This window comes from Pollicipes pollicipes, unplaced genomic scaffold (assembly GCF_011947565.3).
Source record: "Pollicipes pollicipes isolate AB1234 unplaced genomic scaffold, Ppol_2.1 Scaffold_6138;HRSCAF=7277_pilon_pilon_pilon, whole genome shotgun sequence".
In the NCBI taxonomy this organism is placed as follows: Eukaryota; Metazoa; Arthropoda; class Thecostraca; order Pollicipedomorpha; family Pollicipedidae; genus Pollicipes; species Pollicipes pollicipes.
The window spans coordinates 23091837-23111468 of record NW_023596818.1 but is presented as its reverse complement, the minus strand read 5'-3'; the positions used below and the strand labels follow the sequence as shown (position 1 = coordinate 23111468).

Genomic DNA, 19632 nt, shown 5'->3' with positions numbered 1-19632 from the left:
TTGGCTGCCAATCAACCTTGTCCAAGGTACGAAGGCTTAACCAAATCATAACGCATTGAAGAGCATATTTACTGAACGCAGAATCGTGCCGTCTGTAACAGTCTACCACAAGAAAAGTATGCCAATAGTTTTAAGCAAGCTTGTTTCATACCTGATGCTTGCTTCCATATCTTCAGATGTGACTCCCTTTACGTGACGCCCCTGAATTATGATCACGGGGCACTGTGATCTGGCGATGTTTTCACGGCGCCCCGATCTTTATCTCGAGGTGCGTGGCTTCCGAACTAAAACAACGTTCCATGCAGGGGCATCGAATTTCCAGTTCAACGTAAAAAAACAAACTCTATACCGATGTATATTTCGCCGAGAAATCATGAGTCACAACTTCTGATGACCTCGTCATTTCGAACAATGGCAGCACGGCCCGCTTCCTGCCCAAACCAACGCACCGACTGATCAGTGATGACGTCATAAACGGATCCAAAGGCCACGTATGTTCCTCAACACGACAGCCACTGTTCACAAACTCGAGGAACGGCATCTGCCTGATAATTCGAGTGTTACCTCTGGCCTACTTGGCCTTCTTTTTCTTTTTCTTCTTCTCGCTGCTTACTTCTGGTTCCATCTCCTGAGTTGTGTCAAGATCAGCCATATCTCCGTCATTCGACTCACTCTTGCTCTTCTTTTTCTTCTTCTTCTTGCCCTCAGATGGGGTGGCCACCTCTTCTTCTGTCAAATTCATAGATGCGTCGCCCGCCGCTTCAGAGAGGCGCTTCTTCTTCTTTTTCTTCGGGGCCGCATCCTCGTCGCTGTCCTCGGTTTTGACGGGCGTGTCTGACGAGGCGGCCGCGTCGCCTCCAGCTTCCATGTGCTTCTTCTTTTTCTTTTTCTTCTTCTCACTGGAAGCTTCGGCATAAGAGCCGTCCATGTCTTCTGGTTCGGTCTTCACGGAAGAATCTGCAGGAAATCGGTCAACTGGTTGGTCGATATGACGTACTGTTAAGCACGTCATCTACACATCGCTCAATCAAACTGCCATCTAACCAATACGGCATTGTGATGACAGGAGCATTGAAATATGACAACTAAAGTAAACAAGATGTTACGTTTCCAGTTGACTACCATGCGACCAGGCACTACAACACAGTGAGGAAAGTACAATAATAGCACACCACTTAAGTCAAATTTTAAAACGAAGTCATGCAGGCCGTACTCGGGCGGCAGAGCCATCAGCAGGTATGCCTCCGACTGCAAGGCAGAAATTGTGCACACCTAAATAGATGGTTAATGGGAGCCAAAAACACACTTGAGATTCCCTGCAGTCAACACCACACAGCACAGCGGAGGGCGTACCGGACTTTGGCCTCTTTGGGAAGCCTTCCTCGCCGTCTGCCATTTTGCGCTTGACCGAGCTGGGAATGGTCGAGTCGGCCGCCGCCGAGTACTGCCTGATCTCGCTGGAAACGGATAGCGCTGGCGTCAGGCCAGCACCGCCACACCGAAGGCGCACTTTTCTTACCGGTCACACGCGAAGCGGCGCCGAGGCCAACAAAAGACAATTAAATACCATCGACTAAGAAACTAAAAGCGAGCAACGACATCAGATTGCATGAACAGCGCGTAACCAGTCCCCGTCCGTCCCCCCCCCCCCCCCCACACACACAAACTCACCTAGTGTTCTGGTACGAGTCGAACTTGGCCGCCTTGCGGCCGGACCCGGAGATGCGTGTGCTGCCGCCCTCCTCGAGCGCGCGCAGCCGCGCCTCCAGCCGGGCGCGGTGCTCGACGCCCAGCTCACTGTTGGCGTTGGCGTCCTCGCCGAGCGCGTCCACGCGGCACGCCAGCGCCGCCTTGGTGGCCAGCATCCGGGACGCCTGCCGACCGGCGCGCCACGTCAACCCGGCTCTTGACGGCGTGAATTACGGCGTTGTGCTGGGTGTGTTAACACTTAAGGGCTCTCGTGCAAAGGTGTAGAAACAAGGGGCATGAGGTCTTGCCAACCAGCTTGCATTAGTTAGCAAGACTACACTCATGTGCAGAAAGCATTTACCTAAACGCACGGTGGTACTAAGCTGACTGGGACCCTGTTAGGCCCATGCTGTCACGTTCAGGCTGAATGTAGCGTGTTCTGTCTTTTCGTGCTGGCTTATATTGTTTGCTTTTTTGTTGTATACAACAGAGAATGCGACACACGTCGACACGCCCCTTTTTATGGGGCACCAGGGGGCAAGGGTGTCCTTACTACGCTTTTCGAACACGGGCTTTGGCGTTCTACGGTCAAGTGGTCTTCTAAAGAATGAAAGATGCCCTCTACAAACTCACTTTTCCCTTGAGCTTGCTGCTAGCGTGCGTGACGAACTGGGCGTGGTAGATGAGGCCGTACTTGGGCGTGTCGTGTTTGGTCTTGAGCGCGCGGAACAGCGCCTTCTCGGCGCCCAGTATCTGCACCGTCGAGGCCGGGTGCTTGGCCAGATTCATCAGTGAGCCTGCGGACGGATGGCCGGGTCAGTGGCGGCCTGCGGACGGATGGCCGGGTCAGTGGCGGCCTGCGGACGGATGGCCGGGTCAGTGGCGGCCTGCGGACGGAGGGCCGGGTCAGCGGCGGCCTGCAGGCGGATGGCCGGGTCAGTGGCAGCTGCGGACGGATGGCCGGGTCAGCGGCGGCTGCAGACGGATGGCCGGGTCAGTGGCGGCTGCGGACGGATGGCAGGGTCAGCAGCGGCTGCGGACGGATGACCGGGTCAGTGGCGGCTGCAGCGGAGACGGCGTGGCGTTCGAGGAGGCCAGAGACGACGTCTTGCGGTGATGAGAGCAGACGGGCTGGCTTTACTGTCAGTTGGAGTAATGCAATACGTGCACACCTACATTTCAGTTAAACTGAACAGACACATGGTACTCGTTGCGATTAAAAACAATGTTTGTGAAAACAAAGTGTCACTGTTACATCCCCCATTATCGTCACACACTGTCACCGCCACGCGAAGCACCTAAAAAGTATGTTTGTAGAAACGAGGCATCATCTTCAGCACTTCTGATCCAGGTACACGGCCCACGAATCCCTAGCAGCCTACAAAGACCGCATACATAAACCGTGACCGTTTCCTTGCCAGCCACTGTACTAACGATTGGTAGTTTACAAACCTGCGTGCGAGATTAGGCGGGCGCCTACGATATCGCCGACCAGCACACTGAGGTTGGGGGCCACCGCGGCCATCCGGTTCTTCAGGTATTCAGACAACTGAGCTCGGTACTCCGTGATCTCCAGAATCTGTTGGCAGGTGACTTCGACGTGTGGCACCAGGTTGACGCATCTCGCAGCTACAGCATGGTAGCAGGGCATTGAGACGCAAACTATTCGTGCCGAAAGATGCCTCTTTACAGCCATCGTAGGAAAAGTCAATCTTGCCACAAGCTCAGTGATCTCTCACAACATAGGCGTCTCAGAATTCAAAACAAACGCAAATATGGAAGTGACGTACAAGACGACGAACATGCTCCAGTTCACTTCCCCTTCCTATGTAAATGCTTAGATAACTTTCGATTGCTGTACATTATTACCATTATCGGAGCCTTAAGGCGTGCTGAAGCAACAAGTGTAATGTTACGGTTGACGAGGAACAAGCTTACTATACAGATCACTTACCCCTAATTCAAAATGTAAATGCTGCAACATTTGCTTGGCACATGCATCGTTGCCAAAATGGTCGCACCTCATATTTGTTATTGAGCAAAGTTTTGGCCTAAGCATGGGCCCTATGAGAGACGAGCACAGAACAAAGAACAAAGGCACTTTCATTGCAGCAGCGATATATATATATATATATATATATATATATATATATATATATATATATATATATATATATGTATTGAACCAATGACTTGAGCATATTGAGATGAGCGATGGGCCCACGGGCAGGCCGACGCACCTGCTCGCACAGATGTCTGATGTTCTCGATGTCAGACTCGGAGATCTCAGTGCCCATGGAAATCTCGGCCGCCTTCCGCACGCTGGCCTCCACCTCCTCGGGCAGAATGTCCGAGAAGTCCGTCTCCAGTGCGTTTGTCCGCATACCTGGAGAGCAGGCGCGCGCATGTCGCGTCACTCGGCAAAACACTCTGGTGGCGAAGCCCTCTGCAATTGAAGCGCGCTGACTGGGGCGGCCAATATCGCTACCACGCGATATACATATGAAACATCGGTGCGACGCTATAGTCGTCAGCTGCCTATCTCGCGGGCTTCCTGCGGCCTCGACCGGCGCCGGGCCCTCCCGCCGCGGCCGAACCACGCTTACCCATCTTGGTGACCGCCTTGACGAAGGCGATGTTGTCCGTGATGATCTTGCTGAGCTCGGGGAAGTGCCAGCCGTACCACTCGCGGCACCGCATCACGTAGTTGTTGAGCTCTTTGTCCAGCTCGTCCAGCAGGCAAACAGCCTGTACGATCATCGTGTCCACCTTGTCTGGCGAGAACTTGAGCTTGTAACGCGACAAGCTGCCGTGAGGAGGCAAACACAGGCGTCAGGCGGCGGCGAATCTCTCCCAGCGGACGAGGCTAGCTCAGGAGAGCTCCGACCGCGTCACCAGACCACCCAGGGATGTTCAGCACGCATCGCAGGTGTTCAGCCGTCGGAAGGAAGGCGAATATGCGCGATGAATTCCGACCATCCCACGCAACGGCTTAAGATAAACAATGTAAGGATACTAAATAAACAACATCGAACCCAATGGTATGTTCCTGTCATTGCGACTGTTTTATTCTGCCCAGTGTCGCAAAACGACTTTTGCTCAGACGTAACTGCGACCCCAAATGTTATCATCATGCCACATTGCCAAAATGGTTCACTGGACTCCTTGTTCCTTCCTCGGACTGGGAGTCCATGCTCTGGGAGCCGCACATGCCAGCATCACTGACCAGTGAGCAAGCCTCACATAGCACACTGTCACTAACCTAGGAGCAGGTCCCACATGCCAGCACCCTGTCACTGACCTGTGAGTGAGCCCCACAGGTCAGCTCACCATTACTGACCTGTGAGCGAGTCCCAAACGCATGGCAGTGGCGTCCTTGGCCGACAGCCCAGTGATCAGACTGTCTGCCTGAGACCGGATGCACCGGATCAGCTCATTGACCTTGGATGAAGCCACACACTGCACATCCAACTTCTCCTTAATCAGGTTGCCAAGCTTGGCATCTGAGAGTGCAAGTTCCTCCTGCACGTCCACCTTCTTCAAGAGCTTCTTGAGTGGCTTGCTCATCTTGCCCTCAATGACACCAGTAATGGCAGCCAGTGCCTCAGTGGTGTCAGCAAACTTCTGGAAGTGCTTCAGCTTAACACTAGGAGAAAATTAGGATCAGTTACTTTAATATCCTTGCATCAGTGAACAGGCATTTCATCAGGTCACCACAAGGAACACTGGGCAGTTGCCTTGATACTGTGGATTTTTTATTGGAACAGAAATACTTGTATTACATCAAACACAAACACTCCACCAAAATGCTTCTCTCCACATACATTTTTAGAACATAGGATGCACCTTAAAATTACTATATTATTCAGTTGATTGCCCGTTACTCCCTCCACCTCAACTACAACTGGCCAACCAGCATGAAAACAGATCGCCTTCAACCCGCCATTTGCAGGTGCCTCACGGTTGGAAATTGGCCAGACAGAAATCAGCACAGGTCTTCAAAGCAAGTTCTTGAAGATGTCAGTTTGTTTGAATCAGCTCATTTTGTATTAACTAACTACAAGATGACTTGAATCCAAAAGCTACATTTCACCGACCAACAGACAGATTGTATTTATTCAGATATAGCAAAAATCAACTTAAAAGGCAGGAACATGGTTTCCTATTAAGTTGAGACCATTCAGCCCCCCCCTCCCCCAACTTTGGAAGAAAATGGGTGAATACTGGAGAGAAACCTCTTTTGGCACATTTTGGAGGCAGGTGTTACATCATTTTAGACTGTTCTACCCACTCACTCATTTTGTGGAACTATCCACTTCTAATAATTCACTTTGATTTAATTACAACTATATCTTTTTGAGATACTGTATAAAGCAGACACCAAAGTAAGCACATGAATGAGCAATCAGCACCTCAAATACTGGGAATCAGTCTCCCAAGTAAAACCACTGCATGTGTTAGCATTTACTCACATTTTGCCAGCCTTTTCAGGTGTCTCAAAGTCTTCAAACAAATTTTCTGTTGACTTGAGTTTCTTCTCATCCAAAAGCTGAAAAGTTTGATCATAATAGGTTAGTAAACATGTTGATACAGACAGCATACACTTCCCAATCAACAACTTCTGGCAATAACATACTTCATTTCTGGTAACACAAAATCATGAAATCTTATAAAATTTATTTACCAAAATATTTTAGCTCCATCACCTCCTTAGTACCATTGTTATGCCAAAGCAGATGTTTGACCACCAGCCTCCAAAACAATCATTCACTGTGCCATGATTATGTGAAGTGGGCAAACTGAGACTGCAGCATGTGTGTGCTCTATCCAGGAAAGGTTAAATTGTGCTAATTTTTCAAAATTTGTTTAGCTCCACAAAATTGTGTAACTTGCTCAGTGAAAGTACCTCAGAAACATAATCATTTATGAAAGCAATAGCTTTATATGTGCTGAAATTGAGGGTGGCATGAGCCACATTCATGATCTCAGATTTACAATGCATGTATGCTGAGATTATTGCTGGGACATTACTGCCACCCTGCAAATGGTCTGCACAAAATATTTTTTCAGCCTGGTTTCACTGAAAGTCATTACACATGGTGTCAACACAGCACATACAGCATACTGAGAATGGATAACTGGATGGATGCCGAGTGTTTTTCAGATGCTTGTCTTGTCACACTAATTTAACAGGTGATAATAATGAAGATTCATGAATAAATATACTGACAGCAACAATTTTTTCATCTCTGATGGGTCATGATATATGACAGTGTCATGCAACAGTTCCCAAAACATTGTAAGTACATTGTGCCATTATATTGAAACCTTCTAAAAACTCCACCTACCAGGATTAGAGGAGAAGATTGCAAAAATATATGCTATGTTGAACACATTTACCATAACAGCAACAGACCAGCAACAACCCCAGCGCATGTATGCTGTAAATCCATGCCCCCAGTTAAATACATAGTTGTTATGACCCTACCATACCAAGCCAATGTTTCAACAAATGATGATATTGCAAAAGCAACTTCAGGCAAGCAGGCTTGAACAATGCTTTTTCACAAAAATAATTTCAAAATCTGCATGATTTGGCCTGGCCCAAGTGTGCAGCACCTGAGTACAAGGTTCAGCCCATTATTGTTCTGCATGTGTCCAGACTGCAACAAAATTGTGTTACACCATTACCCATGTCTCCTGTGACTTAGTCATCACTGCAAACATCCTTGTGATAAATCCAAGCGCTAAGTTTGATGAACAGAGGGCACATACAGGACCTATGCACAAATAAATTTGGGCATTACAGACATTTCCCAGTAAAAAACCCTAAAAAACTCAGCAGCATGGATGTCAGTGCAATTTGACCTGTTCCACATCCTACTTACAGAAGAAAGATTCCATCTATGTCACATAAATATTCAGCACTGCAGATGGATTATGAGGACATCGGATAGGCAGCCAGCGCAACGGATGGATTTTGTGTAGAACGGCCACAGCAATACCTCACCTTGAACAGGGCAAACCCCGCCGCCGTTTCAAAAAGAACCAACATGCTTCTCCGTCTTCCGAATCCCTCCCAGCCTAACGTACAACACGGCTCTCAACGCAATTAAACCCTTGATACCAACACACGCTGCTAGGCTGGAATAGAAACCCAGCGCATCACACCCAGAACCGTTGCGAGCGCTGTGCGTTAATTGAAACCGCCATACGCAACACGCGGCATGTTTATTCGTAGCACAGTCGCCGAAATTGAAACACACACCGGAAGACAGCACATTCATTCCACAGTGCTTCCAGATTGGACAATTACTTCGTCGCCATCCATGGACCCAAGTCCAAAGTTCGGAACTGCTTTACGGTTTTTTTTTCAAACCAGTTTCATTTGAAGAAAGATTGAGCTTTCATCAGCCGCTCTGAAACTGGTAACATAGGTGGCCACCTTCACCTTCAACAACCGCATACCCCTTTTGGGCCATTCCGGCCAAGCCCAAAGTCGGACACCACTCGACCGATCTTCCAGCAACTTTTTCCAGAAGATAGAGCACATGCCATCTCACCAGCCGTTCTGCAATTGGTGATAACAGGTCACATGTCGCATTCGCACTGATGCGTTCCCGGTATTGTTGGAATCGTTTCCTGTACGGTTCCGCTGTTCGTTAAGTCATCTGCCTGGACTTGGGTGGTTCTTGGGTGTTTGGACACCCAGTCAGTTTATGGTGAAAGCGTTGGCACACAACAAATCGTGTATTTGTATATTAGCCAGGCTGCTGGTGGAATACTGGTGTTTTTATAGGTGGCGTGTCGGCCAAAAGGGAATAACACCTATAAGTCACAAACGCACTAAGAAAACCAATGTGCTTGGGGTATCACACAGGGGCACGAAGAGCCACCACCTAACGCTGTCCATCCGGAATGGCATTACATCCCAGCTTATCCCGGATGAAATGTATAAGTTGTTGCATAATTTGCAGCGCTATTCTCCTCAGCAGCGTGGTCGCGTCCTCGGCAGTCCCGGCGAAAGAGCCAGTATCAGTGTCAGTCATAACCTAAGAACAGGGCCTTCTAAAGCGCTGCCACCGCCGGAGAAGTGGTCGACTAGGTCAGCCGGCCTGACGCTGACGAGGGTGGTTAGACCGCTGGGCCCCTGCCTTTCCCGGGGAGTGGGTAGACGTGATCCGGGTAAACCGATCGACGGCGGTGGTGACGCAGTAGCTGGTAGCAGCAGTAGCAGTAGCGGCAATGCCGAGCTGCCGGTTTCGCGGTGACCCCCGGCGCCGGCGCCCACGGTCGGGCAGCCTCGGACGCTGTTCCGTCAATGCTGCGACAAGTCTTATCTCTTGAAATGTAGCCAGCGAATTGGAGGCGCACGAAAAATCTGTTGCACTGGGAACCATCCACTCACTTTCAATATTCTCACCAGTCTATATCCGAGCCGTATTTTGACATCTACCCTGTCGAGGCAGATGCCTCCTCAGTGACCCAAAATACCTACCCGCTCGTGGAATTTCGCCTCTCCAGAAAAAATAACGTTAAAATGGACGAATCGTTCTGGGAAACTGGATAGCCTCATTTGCCAAAGAATATAGATAAGTCGAATAGGCAAGATTGTGCACCAATGAGAGACAGCTCCAGATGCATGTCTAACATAGCAGCCATGACATTCCAATAAGGAGCGATAATCCCCCCATCTCCCCCCCCCCCCCCAGTCATTGGGCTTACTTTCCAGAAAAAGTTCCTGAAGTACGCCCTGAGCTTGCCCCCTCCCCACACACTTCTGAAACGTTCATACGCCTATCCATGGGAGTCTCGCAGATTACATCTGCCTCTTTTAATGGCACCTGTTTTGTGAAGCTGAGGGGTGCAGTTACAGCTCTCTCTTACATACTGAAAAAAAAATTGGCGCATAATTTACCATTATGAGAATCGTCCAGTGTCCACAATATATGTGGCTATCATAACTCGTTATGCGTAGGTTCTCCATGCGTAGGTTCCCCATAGACCAAAATGTTATCGATAATGCTGTGACAACTGCCAAAGTGTAGTTTATTCACGAAGTAGTATACCGTCGAACAAGACACTCATTCTGCAACACTTGCAAAGGACTCATTAGCTGGCAACTAGCCATACACAGCATGCAGCCTTGGATGCTAGCATAAGGGCATGCAGCATGCAGCAACGAGAGCGTCCGCGATCGCATGCTCCAAGCAGCCACCATGCAAGCCAATACCGCATGCGACACCAACAGCACGTGCACAATCACCAAGGCATGCACATGCAACAGGTCACAATACCTACACATTTTAGTGAATATCAATGTTAACGAATTCATGTGAGACGCTGTAGATGTTTACTCCATGCATAAGTTAAGAACATGGTCTTTAACCTTCCCACAAATAAGCTTAGACAGATACACTCTTGTTGGGAATCCCTTTTCCCCGCTCTTTTAAATAAACCCGAAATACAAGCCAGCTATGCGTCTGAGAGGCACTGTTCTAAGCGCTTGTGCCTCTGAAGGGAAAGCGGCCCTCACCCATTTCACTTCGAGCGTATGAAAAATGAAACAGCCCTCACCCAAAAGAAAGAAGTCATCGGATATGGCCCACTTGATTTCGTGGGGAGCCCCGCCCTTCTTAAAAGCCAGGGGTCGCCAATAGACACAATGCCGTTTGCATTTTAAAGTTGTTAAACTGAAGGAAGCACACCGGTGCTATTCATTTTTCAATGTTTCAGTGGACTGTTCCCAAGCCGATAGCACTCGGGCTGCATCGGATTTTTTTTTGCGTTGTTAAGAGATATCGTGAACACAGATCTTGGATCGAAATAAGGTCGTAAATTTCCTCTCACATTAGCTTGTTTTGGTCTAAGGTGCTAAACTTGGTTTAGAATCAAACGGGGAAAGAAATACATAACCCAGTTTTGGCCATCTGTGCCCATACGTCTTACAATACAAACCCCGACGTCCGGCGTTGCAGTCTCCGGAGTCTATGCCGCGTCGGTCCCGTGTCTTACATTAGGCGGTGGCCAACGGGCGGACGAAAACGGCAACGTTTCTGAAGGAAGTACCTTTGTACGCTTTGGGGGGTCAATTGAAACGCTTGAAAGGTGTTCCGGGAAAATGTTTCATCCGTGCATTTTTATTTTTATTTTTACAAACACACTAGCATTCGAGCAACGCGGACCGTTGCAAGAACTTGATTGGAGAACTAGACAAGGAAAGGTAAAATGTCTATTTTCGTGTCCCTGTCGCGGTTGATCTCTTTATGGAGTGAACTCAAAATTGTTCGATTTAAATAAAGCCGTTGTCCATTTTTCATTTTTGACCTTGTGATTCGTCCAGTTTGACACTAAGGAAACCCTTTTCCTTGTTCGGTCAATGGACCCAGTAATTAGAAGAATAGAGGGCACATTCTATTTCTCGGTCAGGGGCTCAAGTGTCAAACGGTTACAGCGTGGGTACCTGCTGCTGTCGAGCCGGTGACACAGGGGAGGGATGCCGTGGTCGATACAGAAACCCTTAGAGGGATACATCACACGTTGATCGCCTCCCTGATTCCGGAGGCCCCCTGATCCGGCTATTTGTTTCCAAACAGACACAGGGGCCCTCATTGATGCAAAAGATCCTTTTTCGTCGCAGGTGTCCAATAACTGGCATAGAGACTACAGTTCGGCATAACGGACCCCTGGCTGAAGTGAGATGGAGAGCCCTTCATTCGGTACAGGGGCCCTGCCTGACAAAGGGCCTTCCATTATCGCGTTGTGGGCTCACATCATTACCTCCCATTTCCACTTTCGGTGTCAAAGGGCCTCGAATAACGCAAGAGGCCCCTGGCTTTTGGGTCCCACCCCTGTTCCTGTTCAACAGATGCTGGCCTGACCGACTCGAGGCCACTTGCAAACATTGGCCCCTCTACTAGACAACGTAGGTCTCTATCCAACAAAGAAGCCTTCATTGCTTTAAAGGTCCCGGTCAATGAAAATAGCGTGTTCCCACCTTGCTCTGATTAGGAAATGGGCCCCAGGGCTCAGACCGACACGGAGCCGACTGTTCGATGTTGGCTGTTTATGATCGAGATCGAGACCCACATTGTCCCAGGGTGTCCCCAAACGGTGCAAAAAGGCCCTCTAACTGACAAGTGATGGCCCGGCCCTGGCCTCGTGTAGTTCGATCGGGCACTTGATCATCAGTCCCGAGGAACCCTTCGGCTCCTCTGCGGGCCCCTCGAGCACTGTTCCAGGTCGACTTTGAGCTCCTTGTCAATATAGGACCCTTCATAGGCACTGTGGTCGCCTGACGGACACAGGAGCTACTCACTGACTTAAGGGTCCCGATCAATGTAAATCACGGATCTCGGCCCTTTCTTTGCTTGGGAAATGAGCCCTAAGTCCCAGATCTGACCGTGGAGTATAATTTGGTGACGAATCTTGCGCGTGTCACGGTCGCTAAAACTACCACAGTAGTGAGTTCCGCATAATAGGATTGGCCAGGCCGAGCAGAAAAAACTGGCGCCAAATACACTAACAACAGGTTACCTCTCGGAATCAACCCAGTTTTCTCTCAGTGACGCTACCAAGTTTGAGTCCCCTCAAACAGAATAGAAAAATATATACCTGGTCCAATACGTTTGCCTGCTGTGTCTCGGCGCAAGATGTTGCCGTTGGGCATCATTTTAATTTTGTTTGGCGTTGATCGTCGAAACCAGGTTCCAGTCATCGACGTAGAGTCGACGTTATGTGGCTTCAGACGCTGTTGGACGTATACGGCTTCGGGAACAGAGTGTTAGTTGATTTGCGCCACTAGTAACGTCTGCCATGGAAATCTCCGCTGACTGCTGCAAGGCGGGGTGCAGACGCATCACTCCCATTAGGCATGCTGTACGACACGGCCAGTGTCAGTAGCCATCGTCGGACGATCGAGCCATCGGTTGGGTCGGCTGGTGTAGATCGTCAGGTTTTTGCTACTGTTTCATCGAATATTAATGTTGAAGTGAAGGTTCACACATTTCAAGGGTTCATCTGGATGTAGACGGCTAATATATTTACAACGCCTTGTTTTCATTTTCTGATAAGGCGTCGAAGCACAATGCAACTTGGTGCGGTCTCTGTGATTTAACATCGCTGAATAATGCCATAACACTCCCACAATAGTACAAAGCTAGACTATGGTCAACCAGAGACCTAGCAGTTTGAAACATACAGCGTACAGAAGAAAAAAAACGGAAGAAAAAACTCGAGTTAACACGGAACGACCATGGAGCTTTAGAAGTGTGGCTGACTAAGTCAGGCTCGTGAAACTGGATATGATATAAATTTTTTTATTTTCTTTGGCTCATTTCCCTGTGAAACAATTGGTGGAGGCTTTCTTCACATGTTATATAAATCCAAGCTTAAACTTGTAATGTTCTACATGAACTTGGGCTCCACAAAGTTGAGGGGCGGGGGGGGGGGCGGCAAACTCGCAGTTGGGGGGCTAGATTGAACATTGGAGAGGCCAGTGGCCCACCCCAAAGAATACAAATCGACGTCCGTGCTTGCAATGGCCAACGCCGTTCGGTTTTACGGAAAGTGCAACCCAGCCAACGCTGTGCTTGCCACCCGAGGTTGTCAGTGTGTCATTGAGGCTTTATGACACACTCAGCTGCCTAAGCTATGTGGCGTCGCCTGCTTCTTACCCTGACAAGGAGGGCGGGCACTGTGAGAAATCGAACCCCGTGCCTCTGGCTTCCCAGACACGCAGTGGTCAACGCAAGCGCGTAAACCACTACACTAGCGGCACCCGGCGTGCAGGCACCTTTTAATGGCATTTGTTTCACTAATCGATTCTGAAAGGTTAAACGTTCTCAGGCAAATATGGGATATCCTTGTGCATTTTTAAAACTAATTTCGACCCATTTTATTCAACACTAATGAGACGACCCCTTACTTCTTTCCGGGAGAGGGGGCCGCTTGAGAAAACACTGTGAAGCACATCATTGTTCGCGGTCAAGGGCTGAAGGGCCATTATGTTCCACCACAGTGTGTCTTCCGGTCATCATTCTGGCGACGCGGGGCGGAATCCCTGGCTGATCCAGAGGCCCTCGAAGGGATATATCATATCCCATTGGTCCGCCTCCAAGACGCGGAAGCCGTCTGACCTGCACAGTTGACCCCGGATCGATGCAGGAACCCGCATTGGCGCAACAAGATCCCTGATCGCTGCAGGTGGTCAAATAACTGGCACATAGACTCCAGTTCGGCTTAACGGGCCCATGCTGGAATTGGGTTAGAATGTTTACCGTTCGATACTGGGAGCCCTGCCAGGCACAGGGCCCTTCCAGTACTTCAATGTGGGCACCCACCATAAGTTATCATGCTTCCTCTCATTGTCAGAAGGCCCCGACCTACGTAAGAGGCCCACTGTCATTTGGGCTCCCGTCCCCGTCACCGTCAGCATGCCCTGTTAGGCACTGTGGGCCTCTGAAGGATACAGGAGCGCCGAACAATGTAAATCGCAGGCCGGACTTGTCCCTGCTTGGGAAATGGCCCCCCAGAGCTCAGACCAACGCGCAGCCGATCGTTCGTTGTTGGTGATCCCTGGCCGACTTAGAGGAACGCTCTGCCGCAGGGGTCCATATCGGGGCAAAAGGTCCTCTTGCTAACATTTGAAACCACGGTGCCATGGAAGGAGGGGGGTCCTAAATATGACCTACAGCCCTCCCTTCGGACCATGCAGTCTTCCAATCGGGCCCCATATTTTTGGTCTCGAGGGACCCCCTCCCCCCGGCTCCTTTTCGGACCCCCTCAAACACCGCTATGACTCCGGGCCACCTATTGCCACAGGACCCCTGTTAGGCACGGTGGCCCCTGACCGACACAAGGCCCTCATTATGTCAGGGATCCCAGGAATTGCGAAATGGCGGGTCCCCGGCCTCGTTCCTGTTTGCGGAAATGAGCCAGCCTCGACGACTCAACAGACATGGAGCCGACTGTTGGGTGTTCTGTGATCTCTGGCCGATTTAGATACCCACATTGTCTCAGGGATTCTTCAAACAATGCAAAAGGACCTCTGACTGATATTTCAGGTCACGACCTACGGGCCACGATTCTTTACAAGACCTACAGCCAGTACTTCGGACCCTTATGCCCTCCAACCGGGCCTTTTGTCGTCGGTTCCGGTGGGCTGCCCGGGCCCCTCTTCGGGCCTCATCGAACACATCCCTTGGTCGGATGGGGCCCTTGCGTGCACAGGACTCTCTGTCAGGTGCTGTGGGCCCGTGACAGATGCAAGGCCCCCGACCAGTGCAAATCACTGGCTCCGGCTTTGTCGCTGCTTTGGAAGTGGGTTCTTAGACCCATACCGACACGGAGGCGATTGTGCGGTACTAGTGATACCTGACCAACATACAGGCCCATAGACACTCAGGGGGTCTCCCATCGGCACAAAGGGCCCTCTAAATGCCCTTTAAGGGCATGTTCCCGCAGAGCGAGCCCCTAAATAAGACTTCGACCAGCCCTCGTGCCTATAAGACCCGCCAATTGAGCCCTTGATCGTCGGATCCGGTACACCCTCTAGGCTCTTCGGGCCTCCTGAACACTACCTCTGGCCGACTCGGGCCCCTTGCCAACACAGGGTTAGTGGCTATGGGGCCCTGACAGACGCTAAGGACCCGACCAATGGCTCCGGCTTCGACCTGGCTGCGGCTTTGTTCTTGCCTGGAAAATGGGCCCTTAGCCACTCTCTAATGCACAGGTCCCTATGGCTGGCATTGGAGTGCCCGGCTCTGCAGGCCGGGACCCTAAATGCGACTTCCGGTATGTCTTTTGGGCCCTCCTGGCCTACTGAAGCGGCCCTTTATCGTTGGTTCCGAGGGACCCTGCGGGCTCCTTGGAACCTGGGGGGGGGGGGGGGGGGGGGAGACACCCTCTGTGGCTTCCTCTGCCTGCACTGCTGTTGCAGTCCCTGTCATTAATTTATTCGGAACGAGCACCAGAAACTGCACCATAAACCACGTGGTTGAGTAAAAAGCAGGTTACTTTTGACCTCGGTCTGACATTCTTACGTCGCCCTAGGCCCATGAAACTTGCTGTTCTTTATTTTAAGTGGTTGTATTGCCTAAGGAATATGTCATATAGGTACTGTTTCATCTAACACCCTTGTTATCCCATCACATCGAACAATTCCACCGAAATATCCTTCGCTTACAGCCACAGCCTGACCTGAACCTGTCATGCATGTCAAGGACCTTGCAAGGTGCATCTATTTGTGCATCAAGATATCCGCTATTTAATTCTCTACAGCTGTCCAAAGTTCAGAAATCATTCTGGAATAATCTTCGGGGCATTCAAACTGACTCCCTCCACTGAGCGCATATTAAGAATACAGCTGACGTCGTTGGTGCTCTATTGTCTGGTAAAAAATTCCGGGAAGATCGGTGCGGCAGTTTCCAAGTTTGGTTTTGGCTACATGTTCCAAAGCAGCTTATGAAATTTTTGAAGGTAAAAATGCAGCTTGAAACCACCAGTTTCATGTCAGATGTCAGAATTGTATTTTTCTTTCGATTGCTGTTAGTTTGGAGAACTTCAATGCAGCAGTTCTAAAGTTTGGACTTAGCTACATGGATGATTGCGAATTAGTGCTGTCCTCATTAAAGGCGCTATATACACATTCACCAATATCACTAAATTTTATCCATTTCTTAAAACCAAAATTTCTCGGTTGGACCGCCCAATGTGTTGTTTAACAATTATGAGCTAAAAAAGTCCCTCATTGCTTCAGAAGCCGCATTGAAACTCTGTGGAATTTCGTCCTGTCTTTTAGATTAGTATTCGTCAAATTCCATGGTTCAAAAACGGCGCTCTGTAGACGGGCTAGGCGCCGAGTCATTCTCGTAGTCGCTTGTGGAAGCCTATGCGGGGTCTTGAAACACCGTTTTGACCTGTATTAAGTGTGGAGTGCGTGCGTTCGGTTTTGCGGCTTGGCTTATCTCGTGTCAGTTTGAGTAGCGTCTGGGCCGCGTTGCAGCAAAATGGAGTGTCTCATGGGAATTGCGTTTAAAGACTTCGTTCTTCTTGCTGCCGACAGAACATGTTCTGCACATGGGATACTGGTTGTGAAACCCGGTAAGTATTTTCTGTGTAATCCAATTCCTATTTGTTGTATCTGGCTCCGCTCATTTAGGTCATATTTGCATCAAAACATCTCTCATTTGAATTAGGACCAATATAACAGCAACCACATTCCTGTTATGAGTTGGGCATCCTGCATGTTCATTGTCTGTTAACTTTATCTAGTTGGTAGGTGGCTGTATGTCTAGTTAGCTGTAGCTGTATTTGTAACTGTGTGAGCTGTTTCTAATCACAGATCTCATAGTGCTATGCCCATGCTTTGCAAGTGCCCATATGATTACAATTACTTGGAGATGAAAATGAGGTACTCTGTAACCTGTAGTTAATTGTGCTAGCAGGTTAGGCGGCAGTATCTCAGACACAAATATGTTGAAGGGAGTGTTCCACCTTGCTTAGTTTAACATCATGCACAAGTTGATCAGTAACACCAGTTTTCTCAAAATTTTCCTGAATAGCTCAGGATTTTGAACTGAAGTAGCTGACCATGGCAGAGAAATCTCATTTGTCTCCCTGCTCACCACTGAAAAATGTAAACTTCAGTTGCATTGTCTTAACCAGTTTATGTGTTCTGTAATGTATGCAGCACACTATTGTATGGAAATGTTTGTGTAATAAATGTTGTGAAATCTTGTAACACTGTATTTAGACAAAATTCCATTTGGACATATAGCTATTATCCCACAAACTCAGTGAAACATTATGTTATCAGACTGATTTGTCCCTCATAGCATCAACCTTTACCACACCAAAGTAGCTCTTTCCAAAGCACACCTTGGCTTTGGAAATGCAAGTATCACACAATCCAAGTGACCACCAGCTTGAAGGCCAACAGGCCCTTGCTGGGCCAATCACAAGTGTTCATTTATTCACACCAGTAGAGGTGCACACAGTGGTTTAGCAACCACTCTTTGTATGCCTGATGTTTTTCACATGCCTATTGTGTAATGATTGACCAATTGCAGGATAAGGATGTTTGCCATCATGACCTTTTGGTGATCCCTATTTCTCCAACATATTCAATGTAGAATGCACAAATATTCTGTTATCTGTTATCTGTTATCCAGATTTCACGCTGTGATCCGCATCTTTTTCCATCATGTCATCCAGAGTTCACACTGTGATCCGAATCTTTTTCCGTCAGATGACGACAAGACCTTTCAACTGGCTGACAACCTTGTGATGGCCGTGAGCGGCGAGCCAGGCGACACCGTCCAGTTCGCTGAGTACATCGCCAAAAACATACAGCTCTACAAAATGCGCAACGGGTCAGTGCCCTCTGATAATAATACTAGTGTCATTTGACAAATGCAGTTGGTGCTCCCTAAACCCTGCAACAGGACAGTGTCCTCTGATAATAATACTGGTGTCATTTGACAGATGCAGTTGGTGCTCCGTAAACCCTGATCATCGCCACCATGTGGTTCAAATGTCCAGATGTAAGTTTGGAACCCTCAAAGCCTAGCTTGGAGTGCCTAATCCACCTTTTGTCACAGCATATAGGATGTGGATATAGGGATGATACAGGGTGCTGTCTTCCTACAATAAGCAGGAAAACTGATGGAAGACCTCTACAAAATCTCCATTTCATGGTGAATATGAACCCTTCTGGTCACATTTGAGAAGACAGGCCACAGCGGACCCCAGTGGCAGACGCTTAACCTGGGCTGGCACGTGTGTCACTAAATTCTGCCCCGGAAGTTGCGACCCGCGCGGCGCGAGGTGTGCGCAGTTGGTGCCGCTCGGCGTGACCGGGTGTCGTCCGGCGGCGGCAGGTACGAACTCTCGCCAGCCGAGGCGGCGCACTACACGCGCCGCACGCTGGCCGAGTACCTGCGCACGCGCACGCCCTACCAGTGCAACCTGCTGCTGGCCGGCCACCGCGCCGACTCCGGCCCCGAGCTCTACTTCATGGACTACCTGGGCAGCATGGCCAAGCTGCCGTACGCCGCGCACGGATACGGCGGGCTGTTCTCGCTGTCCGTCATGGACCGATACTACAAGGCCGGTCAGTTCGGCGCGGGGCGCTCGACCCGGGGGGAGCGTCGGCCGTCTGTGAACCGTTGCTTGAACGCACCATGCAGCTGCAGTTCTCATAAGTGCATTTACCGTCTCCTTCACCAACTCGCCATAGGCACGAAAAAGAGTTCCCGTCGGCAATTCTTCCTGGGTGCTTGCATGCGTATGACAGTTCAGTGAAGCTGTAGGGAGTCTCGGCTACTTAATGATGTGTGAACTGCGCTCTGGGTGGAGCTGGCCGTATTTTCCGGTGCAGGTACACTCCCCGAGACGTCTGAAATGAGTCCTTCATAGGCGTTGTGAGAGAAGAACAAAGCCCTGTTTCCATTGGCTTCATCTAAATATTGCCCAAGCACCGTGTTTGCCACTCGCATACGATTTTGGAAAGCTTCGGCGTCCGGTCTGACCTTGTTTCTTGATGGAGGCTCCAACAATTTTGGTCGATGCGTCAAGGTGACCCATGCCGGCCAGGTCCTGAACTAACGCTGCAATTTTCGCCGCCAGATGCCACCGAAGAGGAGGCGCTAGACATCATGAAGAAATGCGTGGCTGAGATCCAGACCCGCCTCATTGTGAACCTGCCCAAATTCCAGGTGTTGATGGTTAACAAGGACGGCGTGAAGCGGCTGGATGACGTAACCGTACATTCGTTGAAGCAGCAGCCGGTCATGGGCTGAGCTGAGCTCTGAGCTGAACTCTGAGCCCAGCTCAGTCTGACCTGTGCAGGCTCACGCCGGATGTGCTCTGTCGTTTTCTGTCAAGCGTTCTCTGAAATCAGCGGTGTAATAAAGCTTCACACGCTTGGAACAGAGCTGCGTT

General features: G+C 49.6%; 2 protein-coding genes across 2 annotated transcripts; one reads left to right on the top strand and one right to left on the bottom strand.

The window, feature by feature from the left end:
• Nucleotides 1-341: 341 nt before the first annotated feature.
• nop5 (nop5 ribonucleoprotein) lies at nucleotides 342-7893 on the bottom strand. Its single transcript, XM_037229793.1, has 10 exons — nucleotides 7700-7893; nucleotides 6162-6238; nucleotides 5030-5335; nucleotides 4296-4495; nucleotides 3930-4075; nucleotides 3142-3268; nucleotides 2323-2486; nucleotides 1672-1874; nucleotides 1354-1457; nucleotides 342-957 (listed from the first exon to the last, which is right to left on the bottom strand). The coding sequence occupies exons 1-10, from the start codon at nucleotides 7742-7744 to the stop codon at nucleotides 572-574; spliced, it is 1758 nt and encodes a 585-aa protein (XP_037085688.1). The 5' UTR covers nucleotides 7745-7893; the 3' UTR covers nucleotides 342-571.
• Nucleotides 7894-16548: 8655 nt separating this feature from the next.
• Nucleotides 16549-19622, top strand: LOC119105895 (proteasome subunit beta type-2). The gene is made up of 4 exons (XM_037229456.1): nucleotides 16549-16791; nucleotides 17939-18062; nucleotides 18570-18802; nucleotides 19318-19622. The coding sequence occupies exons 1-4, from the start codon at nucleotides 16698-16700 to the stop codon at nucleotides 19488-19490; spliced, it is 624 nt and encodes a 207-aa protein (XP_037085351.1). The 5' UTR covers nucleotides 16549-16697; the 3' UTR covers nucleotides 19491-19622.
• Nucleotides 19623-19632: the final 10 nt, after the last annotated feature.